The 16,725-nt window shown below is 42.2% G+C and overlaps 1 protein-coding gene across 1 annotated transcript in view; it reads left to right on the top strand.

The window, feature by feature from the left end:
• Positions 1–1,315: 1,315 nt before the first annotated feature.
• Positions 1,316–16,725, top strand: part of PREP (prolyl endopeptidase) — a 177,007-nt gene continuing 161,597 nt past the window's right edge. Inside the window, exons 1-2 of the mRNA XM_065400874.1 lie at positions 1,316–1,413; positions 6,315–6,389. Coding sequence (XP_065256946.1) covers positions 1,369–1,413; positions 6,315–6,389 — 120 coding nt within the window. The 5' untranslated portion in view covers positions 1,316–1,368. The remainder of the gene's footprint in view (positions 1,414–6,314; positions 6,390–16,725) is intronic.

The following is a 16,725-nucleotide window of genomic DNA, read 5'->3' as shown; positions in this document are numbered from 1 at the left end:
TTCCGCTTGTACCAGTTATTAGTTTCCAACTGTTGCTGATTTTTACAATTTTATATTACAGTTGGACTTCTGTTACCTTGGACAACTTAGACATCTGCTCAACAGAACCTTGGTTGTTCGTGGGGCTAACACTGGTAATTCACAATCAATAGCAATACCATGGCCAGAAATCAAAGCACCCTTGTGTTTGGCCCTGCCTACCATGGTGTGAGAATCCAGCCGATGGTGATTTGTAAGGCATCTCTTTCTACTTTGGACCTGCTCCTCCTCCCACTTACACTGATGCAAATCAGAAGTCACTCTGGTGAAATGGATGGGACAATTGAAGGTAAGACTTAGGTGGCTGAGAAGGGAATCGGGCCCACTGTCCTAATAGTTCACGGCTTGAAAATGTTACCAGATGCTCACTAAACCATGCAGGATTAAACCAACTAGTTACTACTTAAGAAAATACGGTGTTGGAAGACACATAAGCAAAGTTCAAAGACAATGGCCTGATGAGAAGTCCAGCACTCCTGCCACGCCCAGCAGCTGGGAATGGGAAGGGTCACAGTGTTGGATTTTCTACCAGATTGCTCCACCTTGTGTATCAGACTGAGGGCTTGTCTACACATGGAAGTTATTCCTGAATAAGGTAGGGTGTGAATTTAAAGGGGGCCAGCTTTCATAACCCCATATGTGGACTCTCCTATTCTGGAATACCAGTGCCTTGTTCTGGTTGAGTTCTATCCACTTCCAAATCACTCAAACTAATTTGAAACAAACAAACAAAAAACCCCATGGTTATTCCGGGTTTGGTGTCCACACTTGGGAGCTATTCCGGAACAGCTCATGTGGAGACAAGCCCGGAGGTGCTTGGTGCACGTGCAGCTCCACCCCCGGCTACATGCTGGAAGGGAAAGAAGTGGTCAGTGTTTTTGTCCTTCCCTCCCAGCATCTTCTGCTGTGTACAAGGGCTGCTCCCGGCTGGCACTCTGGGGAGCTGGGCAGGACTTGGCCACTAGCGTTCTCTCTTCCCGCTCTCTGCGGTGGGCGCACATCCCCCGCCTCCGGCCTCTGGTGCGGAGCCCTGCACCAGGATGCCACAGCGCCACCAAGCGGGCAATGTCCCCTCAGCCCCTCTAGCGAGCCGCGGCGGCGGGGGACCGGTGCAGCCTCTTCCCTGCAGAGGGCGCTGTGCTCGCTGCGCTGCCGGCTCCCCGGCACACTCAGCCCTCTTGGCTGCGCGCAGCGGTGCCAGCGCAGCCGCTTCTTGTCAGGTGGGAGGGTCTTGGCTGCCGGCTCCACCTGAGCGCGGCTCCACGCCTGCAGAGCCAGCGCCGAGCTAGCCCCTCTCGCTGCCCGCCCGGCCCGTGGCGCCCGCGCACCATGCAGAGCTTCCAGTACCCGGAGGCCTATCGCGACGAGGCTGCGGTGAGTACAGCCCTGACTCCGCTGCCTTTCCTCCCGCTCCCCGCCGCCTTTGTCTGCAATGGGCGGGTGGCACCCCCCGGGTTGCTCCCGAGCAGCTGCCCAGCCCCTGCCGGCACGTGGGGCCCTTCTCCCGGCCGGCTCCGGCTCTGCGCCTGCCAGGCGTGCTGGGAACTGACAAGGTAGGGCTGGGACTGTCTCTGCTGCTGTTGCCCGCAGAGGGGAGCGGGGCACAGGCTGAGGAAATGGCATTCCCTTGGGGTTAGGTGGAGGGGCAGTGCGCTGTGTTTTCGGCCACTCCGGTAGGGCCTTCCAGCTGGGGAGCCCCAAATGATGTGTAAACCGGAATGTCCCCTCCCCACCCTATCTGTTAGGAGAGTATTAGCAACCCCATTTTACAGATGTAGATATTGAGGCTTTCCCTTCAGTGAGAGGCTAAGTGACCTGCCTGACATGCTAGTTAGCAGGGCTTGCTTTGAGCCTAGGATGACCAGACAGCAAATGTGAAAAATTGGGATGGGGTGGGGGGTAATAGTAGCCTATATAAGAAAAGGACCCAAACATTGGGACTGTCCCTGTAAAATCGGGACATCTGGTCACCCTATCTGAGCCAGCTGGACAAGGGTCTTTCCTTTGTTTTTGTTTTCTTTCAGGAAACTTTGTTAGCATGATGTTATAAAATTGTGCTTATTATTTTTGTTGCTAATCGCTGTCAGTATTGTATGATGTGGTGCAGTTTGTAGCACTGGTGTCAGTGAAAGGCAAATCTTGTCAGCAACATGTGTACTTAACAGTTCTGAACTGTGAGCTTCATCCCAAACTTGAAAATGTTTTCTCACAACCCTCACCATTTTTTTTCAGCTAAGCAGGCAGTAATGCTTTAGATTTCACACCCTTGATAAATAAAAGTATAATCTTTGTCCAGTAAATGGTACTTACGTTTAGTTTTAGTTTTATAGAACTCAAGACGTGCTCCTACTGGAATTCTGCACCACTGTGCAATGCAGAATTGTCCAGATTAATGTTCCCCTGTGCTGCTGGTGCTGACAGCAGGAGTGTGATTATATTGTGTTATTTATAGGGCTGTCAAGCGATTAAAAATGTAATCATGATTAATCTTGCTATTAAACAATAACAGAATACCATTTATTTAAATATTTTTGGATGTTTTCTACATTTTCAAATATATTGATTTCAATTACAACACAGAATACAAAGTGTACCTTGCTCACTTTATATTTATTTTGATTACAAATATTTACACTGTAAAAAACAAAATAAATAGTATTTTTCAATTCACCTCATACAAGTACTGTAGTGCAATCTCTTTATCATGAAAGTTGAACTTACAAATGTAGAATTATGTACAAAAAATAACTGCATTCAAATATAAAACAATGTTAAACTTTAGAGCCTACAAGTCCACTCAGTCCTACTTCAGCCAGTCGCTCAGACAAACAAGTTTGGTTACAATTTGCAGGAGATAATGCTACCCTCTTCTTGTTTACAGTGTCACCTGAAAGTGAGAACAGGCATTCTCATGGCACCATTGTAGCCGGTGTCGCAAGATATTTATGTGCCAGATGTGCTAATGATTCATGTGTCCCTTCATCTTCAACCAGAGGACATGCGTCCATGCTGATGACAGTGTCTGCTCGATAACAATTCAAAGCAGTGCAGACCGACGCATGTTCATTTTCATCATCAGAGGCTATGTCTACGTTACAGCCGGGATCGACGTTCTGAGATCGATCCACCAGCGGTCGATTTAGTGGGTCTAGTGAAGACCCGCCAAATTGACAGCAGATCATTCTCCAGTCGACTCCTGTACTCTACTCTTCCTCCCCCCCCCCCCCCCGATGAGAAGAGTAAGGTAAGTCGACGGGAGAGTTTCTCCAGTCGACTCACCCACAGTGTAGACCCTGCGGTAACTCGACCTAAGGTATATTGACTCCAGCTACGTTATTCACGTAGCTGGAGTTGCGTAGCGTAGGTCAACTTGCAGCGATAGCGTAGACATAGCCTGAGTGAGATACCACCAGCAGAGGGTTGATTTTCTTTTTTGGTGGTTCGGGTTCTGTAGTTTCTGCATCTGAGTGTTGCTCTTTTAAGACTTCTGAAAGTATTTTCCACATCTTGTTCCTCTCAGGTTTTGGACAGCGCTTCAGATTCTTAAACCTTGGGTTGAGTGCTGTAGCTATTTTTAGAAATCTCACATTGGTACCTTCTTTGTGTTTTGTCAAATCTGCAGTGAAAGTGTTCTTAAAATGAACATGTGCTGGGTCATCATCCGAGGCTGCTATAACATGCACTATATGGCAGAATGCGGGTAAAACCATGGAGCTGGAGACATTCTATTTTCCCCCAAGGAGTTCAGTCACAAATCTAATTAATGCATTATTTTTTTAACGAGCATCATTAGCATAGAAGCATATCTTCTGGAATGGTAGCCAAAGCATGAAGGGCCATACGAATGTTTAGCATATCTGACATGTAAATACACCTCTACCTCGATACAACACTGTCCTCAGGAGCCAAAAAATCTTACCACGTTATAGGTGAAACTGCGTTATATTGAACTTGCTTTGATCCACTGGAGTGCGTAGCCCCGCCCCCCTGGAGCACTGCTTTACCACATTATATCCGAATTCGTGTTATATCGGGTCGCGTTATATCGAGGTAGCGGTGTACCTTGCAACGCTGGCTACAAAGTGCCATGCGAATGCCTGTTCTCACTTTCAGGTGACATTGTAAATAAGAAGCAGGCAGCAGTATCTCCCGTCAATGTAAACAAACTTGTTTGTCTTAGCAATTGACAGAATAATAAGTATGACTGAGTGGACATGTAGGCTCTAACGTTTTACACTTTTTTGTTTTTTAGTGCAGTTATGTAACCAAAAAAAAAAAAAAATCAGCATTTGTAAGTTACACTTTCACGATAGAGATTGCACTACAGTACTTCTATGAGGTGAACTGAAAAATACTATTTATTTTATCATTTTTACAGTGCAAATATTTGTAATAAAAATAATAAAGTGAGCACTGTACACTTTGTATTCTGTGTTGTAATAGAACTCAATATATTTGAAAATGTAGAAAAACATCCAAAATATTTAATACATTTCAATTGGTATTTTGTTGTTTAACAGTGCGATTAATCACGATTAATTTTTTTGAGTTAATCGTATGAGTTAACTGCGATTAATCAACAGCCCTAGTTATTTCGATAAATAAAATATGCAGAATTTTATGGAATTTTAAAATATTGTGCACAAAATTTTTAATTTTTTGGTGCAGAATTCTCCCAGGAGTACAGAGGGTAACAGTGTTGTGTTAGTATAGGGATCGGCAACCTTCTAAGCACCCTGGGTAAGCACCCTGGCGGGCTGGGCCGGTTTGTTTACCTGCCGCATCTGCAAGTTTGGCCAATTGCGGCTCCCACTGGCCGCGGTTCGCCATCCCAGGCCAATGGGGGTGGCGGGAAGCGGCGTGGGCTGAGGGATGTGCTGAACTTGTGGACGCGGCAGGTAAACAAACCGGGCCGCATGCCAAAGGTTGCTGATCCCTGTGTTAGTATAATCATAGGACAAATAAAGAAAGGAATCACTTGTGGCATTTTCCCCAAAGAGTAATGTCATTGTTTGGGTATAAGAAATAAAAGCTAAACTAAATCTTAAATTTATGGCAACTTTTAAAAAAATTACATATATAATTTATGTAGAAAAAACAGAGATTTAAATTTTCCAAAAGTGACTAGCGTATTGCAGGTTTTTGGATCACCAACTTGAGACTTTTAAAATGGCCTGACTCCTATAGTGCGGGTGCTCAGTGTGTCCAAAAATCAGACCCTTTTGAGGGGTCTCAAGTTTAGCATCCAAAAATTGAGGCCTCCAAAAGCTCTAGTCTCTCTTGGAAAATTAAGGCCTTAATCTAAATGGTGAAAGATGCAGAAAATTAGAAAGTTTATCATCTTATTTGATGATGCACCTGTAAGACTCTCACTTTGCTTTCTGTACATCAACATTCAGAACATATATTTCTAACACTTAACACCTCTGTGTTCAAATGGTGAAACTGATGTTCATTAAAAATAATGTAGGTTCTATTAAAACTGGTTGGTGTTCCCCCCCCCCCCCCCCTTCCTGTCCCACAAAAGGCAGTACTTTCGGCCCTAATCCTGTAATACATAGGTATGTGTTTAACGTCCCTCATGAGAAGAAGTGTTTGGAGAATTGGAGCCTTAGTTGATACTGGCAAAAAGATCAGCTTGACTTCCTACTTTTAAAGCTGAGTGAATTATAAAACTTGAAATGTCCGAACTAGATTCACACCCTGCCTTGCCATGCAGTAACTTGTCATGTAGACAAGCCACTACTTAAATAATTTTCCTTGGTGTCATTAATACTGATAGAACAACTACAGTCAAACATACTTACTCTTAAATAATTGGAAACTTTAATTACTGAGTGACTGTAAAGGTTACTAGTGAAATCAAGTCACAATTCCAGTTGAACACTGGTTTTGTGGCCGTCTTAATTGTATCTTCAGATTGCTGAGCAAGACCATGAAGAGGATGCTAAATGATGGTTGGTTTGGTTTGGTTTCCCATATGAAAAGAGTATAGGATTTATATGTACCTTCTAGCAGTGAGTATAACTCCTGATAATCATCTGACTTTTTCTTTCACTGTGACTGCACTGACTTGGCCACCATTCTCCTGGCCATAGAATATTGCTCATTTTGGCGCCAGGAATTACTGGGGTGTTTACTCGAGTGGTGCTTCTTACTTCCCAGCTCTGTTGCTCCACAGAGCCTTCATCTTGATGTGGATCATTTGCTAATTTCAAAACAAAACGAAGTTTGCTTTTGTGTTTGTTAAAGAAATGTCTCTCTCTTAAATTCAGGTACATGATTACCATGGGTGTAAAATATGCGACCCGTATTGCTGGCTGGAAGACCCTGATGGTGAACAAACAAAGGTAACTTTTTAATCTATAAAATTGGATGTTTTGACACTCATCTCTTTGTAGGCTTGCAAAATATTGGTAACTTTGTAATGCAGGGAGATTGTCAGCAGTAACAATACTCTTTGATATCAATGAAACAATGGTATTAAGACACCAAATCTTGTGACTTTGTTAATGTAGAGGTAAAGATATTAAACAATTTAGATAGTTCACATCTTATTTATAGTGCAGCCCACATCGGGGTGCGGCAGTGGTAATAACAAAATAATGCTTTCTGCTTTCAGCACCGCCCCCACTATAAAACTTGTTCCAGCAGTCTTGCCCCACATCGACAGATGATTCCTGTATATTAAAGGTTACCGAACTCAAGTTTCTGTTTCAAAATGTTCTAACACCTAAAATTACTGTAGCCAAAATAGAGGAAGAAGGCTCTTTTCTTTAGTTTGTGTATTTGACAGCACTTTGTGTAAAGTTTCATTCCTCCTCTCTTCTCTCCCTCCCCCCCCCCCCCCCCCCCCCGGTATAACCAAGATAGCTCTTGATCTTGGGATTACTCTTGTGAATAAGGTTACACATGTGTATAAGCGTTTGCAGGATTGGCCCAAAAGTAGTCAGGCTATCATATTAGAGTAGGTCTTTCATGCAGCACCAGGAGGGAGAAAACTATTTGATTAAAAATAAGAAATAGTCATAGGAACTTGGGAAGGCTGGGACAGAAGTAGTGTCTGAAATGGCTATTAACTTTTTTTCTTTTAAGGTGACTGTTGTCACAATTCAGGGCAACTGCACCAGTATTCCCCCCCGTCTGTGGCCCAATAAGGGCACATGCTCTCAGGCTTCCGACTCCCCAGCTGTCACCTGTCTTGGGTAAAGACACGTGTCTCTTTCCCTCATGACCAGGATTTTTCCAGACTACGCAATTCCCTGCCTACACTGAATTCCCCAGCAAGTCAGACTGCCTCAGCAGGCCCATTGTGCTTTTCTTCTCAGAGGCTGTAAACAGCGTAATTACCCATAGCTTTAAGTTACAACACAGCTTTTCCTAAGTAAGCACACTTATTCTTAAAATAAAAGCATTACCGAGACAATATTTTAAAATAATAAAAAAAATCTACAGGCATGCTAATAAGCTTACCAGATCACCAAAACTCTATATAAGGGCTTTGGCAGATGTACTATCCTTTAAACAGCACCAAGGATTTTTTTGTGTGGTCACAAGTTCACAGTAGCTGTTAGCTCAGAACAAGTATGCCCATGAATCTGTGATTTTTTTTTTTTTTTAATAGTTTGGGTCTTTTATCCTTAAAAACTGTGAATAGGTAATTCGTCAGACAATGTATTTTCCTCAAGATGTAGCTTTAATAGGTTGGGCCCAGAAGTGGGGAATTAGCATTCCCGCCCCCCAGGTATTTCTCTAGGTATCCCACTAAAATTTGTTTATCCCAAAAGTTCCTCCTTTTGTGTCCCATTGTTCTAAAATAGCCCTTTGAAGCTCATAATGCTTGCCAGCTTTTGCATTAGTCATGTCTGCCTCCTAGAGATGTTGCGTACAGTCCCACAATAATACATAAATATTTGCATTTTTAATATGAACTCCTAAAATGCTTAATTCAATAAGGTTTAATTTAATTCGGTAAGGCTTAACTTAATTCAAGTAAAAGTATAAAAAGGCAGGCCATGAAAGAATTTGAAGAGCAACAAGTTAGACACAAAAATTAACTGCAACTTTTTTTTTTAAGTACATCAGAAGCAGGAAACCTGCCAAATAGTCAGTGGGGCCACTGGCCGATAGAGGTGCTAAAGGAGCACTCAAGGAAGAAAGGCCATTGCGGAGAAGCTAAATGAATTCTTTGCCTCAATCTTCACTGACTTCACTGCAGAGGATATGGGGGAGATCTGCACACCCAGTACATTCTTTTTAGGTGGTAGATCTGAGGAACTGTCCCAGATTGAGGTGTCGAGAGGAAGATTTTGAACAAATTGATAAATTAAACAGTAATGAATCACCAGACAGTATTCACCTAAGAGTTCTGAAGGAACTCAAACATTAAATTGCAGAACTACTAATTGTGGTATATAACCTATTGCTTAAATCAGCCTCTCTACCAGATGACTGGATGGTAGCTAATATAACACCTATTTTTAATTAAGGGTCTGGAGGCAATTCTGGCAATTACAGGCCAGTAAGCCTAACTTCAGTACCAGGCAAATTGTTTGTTTGAAACTATATTAAAGAACAGAATTATCAGACACGTAGATGAAAATGATATCTTGGGAAAGAGTCAACACTGCTTTTGTAAAGGGAAATCATGTTTCATCAATATTTTAGAATTCTTTAAGGGAGTCAACAAAAACGTGGATCAGGGTGATCCAGTGGATATAGGGTACTTGAACTTTCAAAAAACTTTGACAAGGTCCCTCACCAAAGGCTCTTAAACAAAGTAAGCTGTCATGGGATAAAAGGGAAAGTCCTCTCATGGGTCACTAAGTGCTTAAAAGATAGGAAACAAAGGGTAGGAATAAATGGTGGTTTTTCACAGTTGAGGGGAGTAAATAGGGTGTTCCCCCAACAATCTGTACTGAGAGCTGTGGTGTTCAATATATTCATAAATGATCTGGAAAAGTGGGTGAACAGCATGGTGGAAAAATTTGCAGATATTAAATTATTCAATATAGTTAGGGCCAAAGCTGACTGAAGAATTACAAAGGGATCTCACAACTGGGTAACTGGGCAACAAAAAGGCAGGTGAATTCAGTGTTAAGTGCACAGTAATGCGTGTTGCAAAAAATAATCCCAACTATACATCCAAAATGATGGGGTCTAAATTAGCTGTAACCATGAAAAAGATCTGGGGTCATTGTAGATAGTTCTCTGAATACACCCGCTCAATGTGCAGCGGCAGTCAAAAAAGCTGACAATGTTAGGAACCATTAAGAAAGGGATAGGAAATAGGGACAGAAGCTGGGACTGGATGGTACGGGGTGGATCACTCAAAATTGCCTTGTTCTGTTCATTCCTTCTGAAGCATCTGGCACTGGCTACTGTCAGGGAGAGGATAATGGGCTAGATGTCCCCAGTATGGCCATTCTTGTATTCAATATGGTTTGTCCGGGATGTTTCAGGAAATTGCCGTGTCTGTCACAACTATAATTTTAGGGTTGCACCATTTAAAGCACTGGTGTGTACTGTCAAATAGAAAATGGAGATCAGCGCCTTGATTTAAAAGTTAATAGATCTTGGAGGGTAGCAGCCCATTAGTGAGATTATGTCTAGTATATTATCTATGTATTTACAAAAAATTTAATAAAGCAGAAGGTGGTTGAAGAATAATGGCTGGAAATGTACTAGAAGCATCAGTAGCAATTGTTAACTTATAGAAATAACTATGACTAAAAAAGACCAAATCAGTGTATTATGCTCCTACCACAAATGTTTTAGGGCCTGAGCCAACATCCAGTAAAGTCCACTGTAGTCTTTCAATTGACTCCATTGGGCTTTGGATAAGGCCCCGATGAAATATATCATCACTGGGGTTAATACTGCTGAGAGTTTAAAATGCAAGAGGGCTTGGAGAATTCTGATAGATTTATTAAATAAAAGGGATATGGTAGAGTATTCCATTTCACTATCGGATGCTGTAGGAACTATATTACTTGCTTTGAGTAGCAGCCTGACCCCCACCCCACCCCATTCTGTCTACACTGCAATTGCAGTAACCCAGGGCTCAGACTCAGGGTCCCAGGACCCTGCGGGGCTGGAGGATCCGAGCTTGACTTAAGTTGGCACCCAGGGTCTGAGCCCTATTGCTTTGCAGTGTAGACACAGCCTCGCTTGACTCAGGTCCTGGGAGTCAGCTGGACTTCCTTAGTCTCTCTATCCCTACAATCCGCAATCACTCTATTGTAAATGGAAGCTACCCCACCCCACCCAAAGGGCAGTAGCTCAGGTCTGCATTAAACCATTAACTCCTGATCACTGATCTGCAAGCACACTGTTGGGAGAGCCTCCTGGGTTTGCAATGGAGAGTGAACCGATCAAGCCTTTTGCAAAGCGAGTTGCTTCCTGGTAACATGCAGTAAAGTTTTCCGCACAGTGCACCACAGTCCTAGGGCAATAGTGGCCACATTTCGGGATGTGGGGAGGGTGGCTAGGAAATCCAAAATATGGTTACTTCGACTTGGATCTCACACTGCCGTGTGAAAGCCTGAGCCCTAGGTTCAAGCACAGGTGAGAATAGTCTTTTTATGTAGGGTTAAGATGCAATGTAGACGCTCAAGCCCAGGTTTACCTAACATTGGTCAGCTGACTTGACTCCCACTAACCCTGGGCTTACATTGCAAAGTAGACATACCCTGAGAAAAGCTGAAATGTTGGCCCTGAGTGCTAAGCTGCTGCTGCAGAGCCTCTTGTAGTTGTCTACCTACTTTCCTCACTGGCCTCTTGCTCTGCAGCAGAGGGAAGAGGACATGGGTCTGCTTTCTCTCTCCTGCGGGGAGCAGGGAATTTGATACTTCTGTCTTCCTCCTCATCAAAAGGGGTAGGGCGGAAGAGGAGGGACAGCCACGCTTCCAGCAGCAGAACAAATAAGCAGGGACTGAGGGTGTAAGAAGTTTGGGCTACCCAGGGTGCTTCAGAGACCTGTGCCCATCCCTCCCCTTCGCCCAAAGGCTTTCCATTTCTTTGTGGGCTGAGGGTGCTTCTCAACACTCCCAGTCCCCCAGGTATCTTGGGGGCGGGGGGGGGGGGCAGGGAAGGGTATAAAATCTTACTCCGCTGACCCCATAGATCACTTTTATGTCTTCTGCTTTGCTTTGAAGGAGCAGCCTGTGTCATTTGTCTCCATAGAGTCAGTGTTGCCTGCAGCTGATGCTGCCTCTCCTGCTTTTGCTGGAGTGAGCAACCCCAGCTGGGGGGCATAGTGTCCTTCCTAGAAACAGGAAGGAAAGAGGGAATCTTGAGTTGAGGGTAAGGTGGGGCAAGAACCTAATGTTAACTTTAAACAAACAAGATCAAAATTAGTCTCTTATCCAAATGGACCCTCTGTTATTTAAGTAGGTGCTAATGTGTATATATAAGTGACCTTTAAAAATAGTTGTTGTTTTGTTTTTTTAACAATTGTACTTACCCCCTCCATACCTCATTCTTCAATCCTGTTGTGCCTTTGTATGTTATTTAGAAATGCTACCACGTGTAGCTAGACTGATCTGAATCCTAGAATATCTTCTCTTTTTTCTATATGATTTTCAAATTCTCCTTGAGTCAGGCATGCTTATCCTTACTGAGGGGAGGCACCTAACATTTCATCCAACCAACTCCATAGATAATCTTCGCTGTCTTCTTTTTACACTGTTATGTACCCATTTAAAAGATACTGCGTTTGAACTCTCCACCTTGGTGCTATCAGGCTATTATTGCTAATGCAGATTGGCTGCAAAATACTGAGGTCGAATTATGTGAAGAGCCTACTTTAAATTCACAAGAGTAAAGAAATTCCAAGTTAAAATGGAAAACTCTGATATTCTCTCCTACCAGTGCGACCAAAGCAGTCACCATTAAAATGCAGTCATGATTAAAATATTGACATCTACATCAGATATTGAATTACGTTCTTGTGAACACACACATAACAGTGGTTGAATTTAGCAAAAGTGTAATGACGTGCTAAGGTGATCCTGAGTGCTTATACATCAATTCATAACATGCATGAAACTCTTACCCAATGACTGTTTGGGTCAGGGAGATTATACTAAATGACTCGCCCTTTATCTGGGCAGTTGAACCTTTTCTGAGGTTCCTTTGTAACGCAGCTGCACGAAGAGGGTTGATGTCCTGCTGTCCCGTTGTGGCCATTCCATCCTAGAGGAGGAGCTCTGAACAGGGGGTTGGGGTGGACTGTCGGTGATGTTTCCAGGAAGGAACAAGGAACAGTATCCTCTGAGCATTGAGAGGCAGTTCTGAGGCTGCTGCTGCTTGGTGATGAGGCAATGGTGCCATACCTGAGGTTTGCAAGAGGGACTTGCCTGTGAGCAATTCGTGACCATCTCTGTTCAAGGAACCAGGACTCGTGTACACTTCATAAGTAAACATATTATAGTAGTAATACGTTAACCCCATGTCACTGATTTTTACCTCTGACACGAAACTGATCAGCAAGGGCTGACATCTGCTACTGCTTGGCAAAGGGGCAAAAGTAATCATGCATCTGCTATAGCAATACTGTGATTTTTAGACCAATACCCTTAGGAAATAAGCTGAATACTAAGCTTATCCTAGTGGGTGTTATCTTTGAAGGTGAATTGCAAGAGGTTTCTCCTGTTGGTTGGCTGTCTTTAAAGACCCAGCTTCAGCATTAGCTGCTGAATGCCCCAGGAATAGTGGGCGTATGAGCAGACACGTAACTTTGATTGTTGCAAACTGCCACCTTATCGATCACTTCTTGCTGTGGAGTGCCTCAATATGTACTCTGCTAGTAATATAACCATCACAAAATGGGACAGAAGAATATCCTACCCAAGGAAGGAAGGTCCTTCCCTCTCCAGCCCCTATATTTAGATAGTGCATGCAGGACATGAAATAACCGTAATAAAGGAAACCATATAGAATTGCTGAATAGTGGGGTCAGGGAGAAACGGTACTTACTCCTTTAAAAACAACAAGGAGTCCAGTGGCATCATAAAGAGTAACAGATTGTTTTATATATAGAATAATATATGCCTGTATCTGCAATTTTCACTCCATGCATCTGAAGAAGTGGGTTTTTTACCCACGAAAGCTTATGCCCAAATAAATCTGTTACTCTTTATGGTGCCACCAGACTCCTCATTTGTTTTTGTGGATACAGACTAACATGGCTACCCCTCTGATACTTACTCCTTTGATAGACTCCATTGTCGAGTCCATTTATATAGCAGCTGTGACAACAGCAATAGAGCATGTGCTGGAACAAGTAATTGGATTGAGATTTGTGATCAGACTTTGCAGCTTTGGAAAAACAAATTGGAAAAACACTTCCGATAATCCCTTCAAGTCTACATTTTAGGCACATTTTGCACTGTTGATAAATAAGTTAAAATCACTTAATCAACCCTCAGAACTTGAAGAACAATTGCAGTTAATTCTTACTAATCCCGGTGATCTTCCAAATGTCTGTCATTTATTGCTTGTGTGTTTATTTCCCCTCCCCCCCCTTTTCTCTTAGCTTATCCATAAATATGTGCTCATGAAAATAATGGGCTAGTTGCTGTGTACTGTATCCACTTCTGTGCACTCATATGCTTACGAGCTTAAATCCTAACCTTCAATATGCCTTTTTTTCTCCTGAAGCTTTTTTGATCACACCATATCCTATTTTATAGTATGATGATACCTTCATTTATGACATTGTAATATATTTTAGAGAGTTTGGGGAAAAAAAATCTGGTTTATGTTATGGCATAATATATGGTCGGTGACTAATAATGCTCTGGGTGGCATTGAGCTAAAATTTGTTACTTCATCACAGGGCTAGAACATCTTTATAATCCATCATAAAAATAGGCAGGAAGAGCACTTCTCAGCTTTACGGCCTCCTTTTCTTATTTATCCCTCTGTTTCTATTGTATGCAGTTCAGTCTGTGTGCATGAGGTTTGCTTATTACCTTTTGAAGGACAACAGAAGAAATACTATACATCTTATTTTTATGTAGTGGCTTTGATACCCAGTATTGCAAAATGTGTCACCAAAAATGTGTGTCTGTCATAAACTAAAGAGAAAAAGAGGATTTAAGGTCAAATTTAAAGTGAGGCTTGGGAGCCTCAGTCTGAGTATCACTGCGCTAAGAAGGCTTTTGCTCACCTCTGAGGGGGAGGCTTGCTGGACGTCGAACAGAAGTGGGACAGAGCTCCCAGACAGAGTTATCCAGGCCTGAAGTGTGTAAAAGCAACTAGAAGAAAGGGAGAACCTGGCTGCCTCCATTAGTAACTGCTACTGCATAAGAGGCAGAGAGGAAAGCATAACAGGTATGTCGGCTAGGGTGGATTTTTTTTTTTTTTTTTTTTTTTTTTTTTTTTTTTAAAACACTCCTATCCAGAAAAACTTTTAAGTGTGGGTCAAGCCTAAGCCATGCTGGCAGAAGCCCAGTTTTGTCAGTGTAACTGCATCTACACGAGGGGCTTTTGCCAGGACAACATATCATCACATCCTTAACTAATGTAGCTATGTTGGCAAAAGTTTGTATTGTTGATCTGGCCTGAGAGGCAGACTGGGAATAAAAAGATCAGAGATCAAGCAGCAAGAGCAGTTAACTTGGGGCGATGGAAATATAATGTAATTATAAGCAGAAGGTATGCTTGGAATAATACACTGGAAGTGAAACTATTTTAAAAGGACACAGTCAAATAGGTTTATAGTTATATCTGACCTATATTTTGTTTATAAACAGTTTGATCCTTCTCCAGTTGCCCTTTGATTTGTCTCTTTCCCCTTTATTTAGTGAAACACAATCCAGCAGAACTCTGTTTAGTTTTATATTGTAATATTTAACTCCATCAGTGATACTAGCTCTGTTCTGGGGGATGGGTTTTGTTAGAGTGATTGCCCTTTTAATGCTAGGATATATATTTCTGTTTATCTGCTGAACAAATAGAACTCTGTACAGTTCACTTACAGAAACTCTCAGACCACTGCTGAACGCTTTCAAAAATTCCACCCCAACTCTGCTCTCGCAGAAGTCAAAGATAAATTCCTCTCTGACTTCAGTGGGAACAGAATTAGGCCAGGGCTGAGCACTTTTGAAAACCCCATCCTGTGTGTGTGGAATTTATTATCCTGTTAAAAGAACAGTATACCTATAACCAGAGAACTGGTGGGTATGACAAAGAATTGGTGAATAACTTAACAAACTCTGCTGCATAATTATTTGAATACTGTTCAACCTGCTCTAGAGTGAGTCAAATACTTTATTAATAAAGTATCAAAAATCCATCCAGAATTGCTGAATATTTTACCAGTTGAATATTCAAACAGCAACACGCATTGTTTCTGATGTATTTCACGTTTAGCCATTCAGCAAAAACTTCAGGATAAAGCCCATGACAAAATAAAACTGGTGGCTAGTTGTGTATGTTGTCATCAAAAAAACAGCACACCAGTTATCCTCAGTCCAAAAGTGCAAAATATTAAGGGCACTGGATGGTCCTTGCTGGTTTCACTTGAATAGGGGGATAAAGTTCATCCATAGTATTTCTGTAGAAATAAGCTATTGTATTTCCAAACTACAGCCCATATTATTCAACTTACGAGCAGGCAGACTGCTGCACCTGTTCAGAGCCCCATTGACTGATATGGGATTCTGTGTGGGCGTGGCAGTCCATTGGTGTACAAGTAGCAAGAACAGGGCCCGTTTCAGCTTCCTTTAACAAGAAAAGGTAAACCTAACCGGGGTGTGGCTTTTGATACAGCACTGAACTTTAAGTTGACATTGTAAGGATAAACTAACTATTGATTGTAAAACACACTGGCGCATACTGGAATTTAACACACTGGCAAATAAGACACCACTCTCTAAGTAGCTTTGAATGTTTCCCGTGAAAATGTAACACGGACTGTTTTGTGGTCTCTTCTCTTTGGGTAGATTTTTTTTTTTTTTTTTAAATAATTAAAAAAACTAGTGGTGGTGAAGTGTCTCTCTTTTCATGTGTGTATTTTACTTTGTGTTTTTAAAGGTACTGGTTCACAAGTGACTTCCCCCACCCCTTAAGGGCTAGGAATCTTAGCTTTTGCTTGGTGAGTTTCCTTGCAGACATGGTGGTTGGGGGAGGAAGTGGAAATTTGTGACGACTGCCTCTTTTCCCTACACTGCAAGTGAAAGGTGTGATCGTTACGCTGGTAGGTATACCCGTGGTAGCTTTAGCAGTATAGGTGTGGCAACACAGGCTAGCAACTGGAGTATGTGCCCAGAGTCCCTGGAGGGCCCATGCCATCACAACTATGCTGCCATTGTTACCTATACTAATGAGATTAAAGCTTGCATGGGTATGTGTATCCTTGCTACAATCATATCTTTATTTGCAGTGTAGCCATACCCTAAATGGCCAACTCCATGTGTATCACTGAATACAAATGTCCATGCTGAGGTTCCAGAGTCTAATCATAGGTCTCTGACCATGTAACTCCCAGACCTTGTCAAAAATGTGCATTAACTTTTTGGGTAAAAAGTAAGGCTGCCAAACTATTATAAACATTAATTGTGATTGATCGTGTGATTACAAAAAATTAAAAATGAATTGTGCTGTTAAAACAATAATAGAATAACATTTATTTAAATATTTTTGGACACAAGTCAAAACATGAAGGGGTATACAAAAGTT

This window comes from Emys orbicularis, chromosome 3 (assembly GCF_028017835.1).
Source record: "Emys orbicularis isolate rEmyOrb1 chromosome 3, rEmyOrb1.hap1, whole genome shotgun sequence".
NCBI classification, from domain to species: domain Eukaryota; kingdom Metazoa; phylum Chordata; order Testudines; family Emydidae; genus Emys; species Emys orbicularis.
The sequence above is the reverse complement of the archived record's forward strand: the minus strand, read 5'-3'. Positions and strand labels throughout refer to the sequence as shown.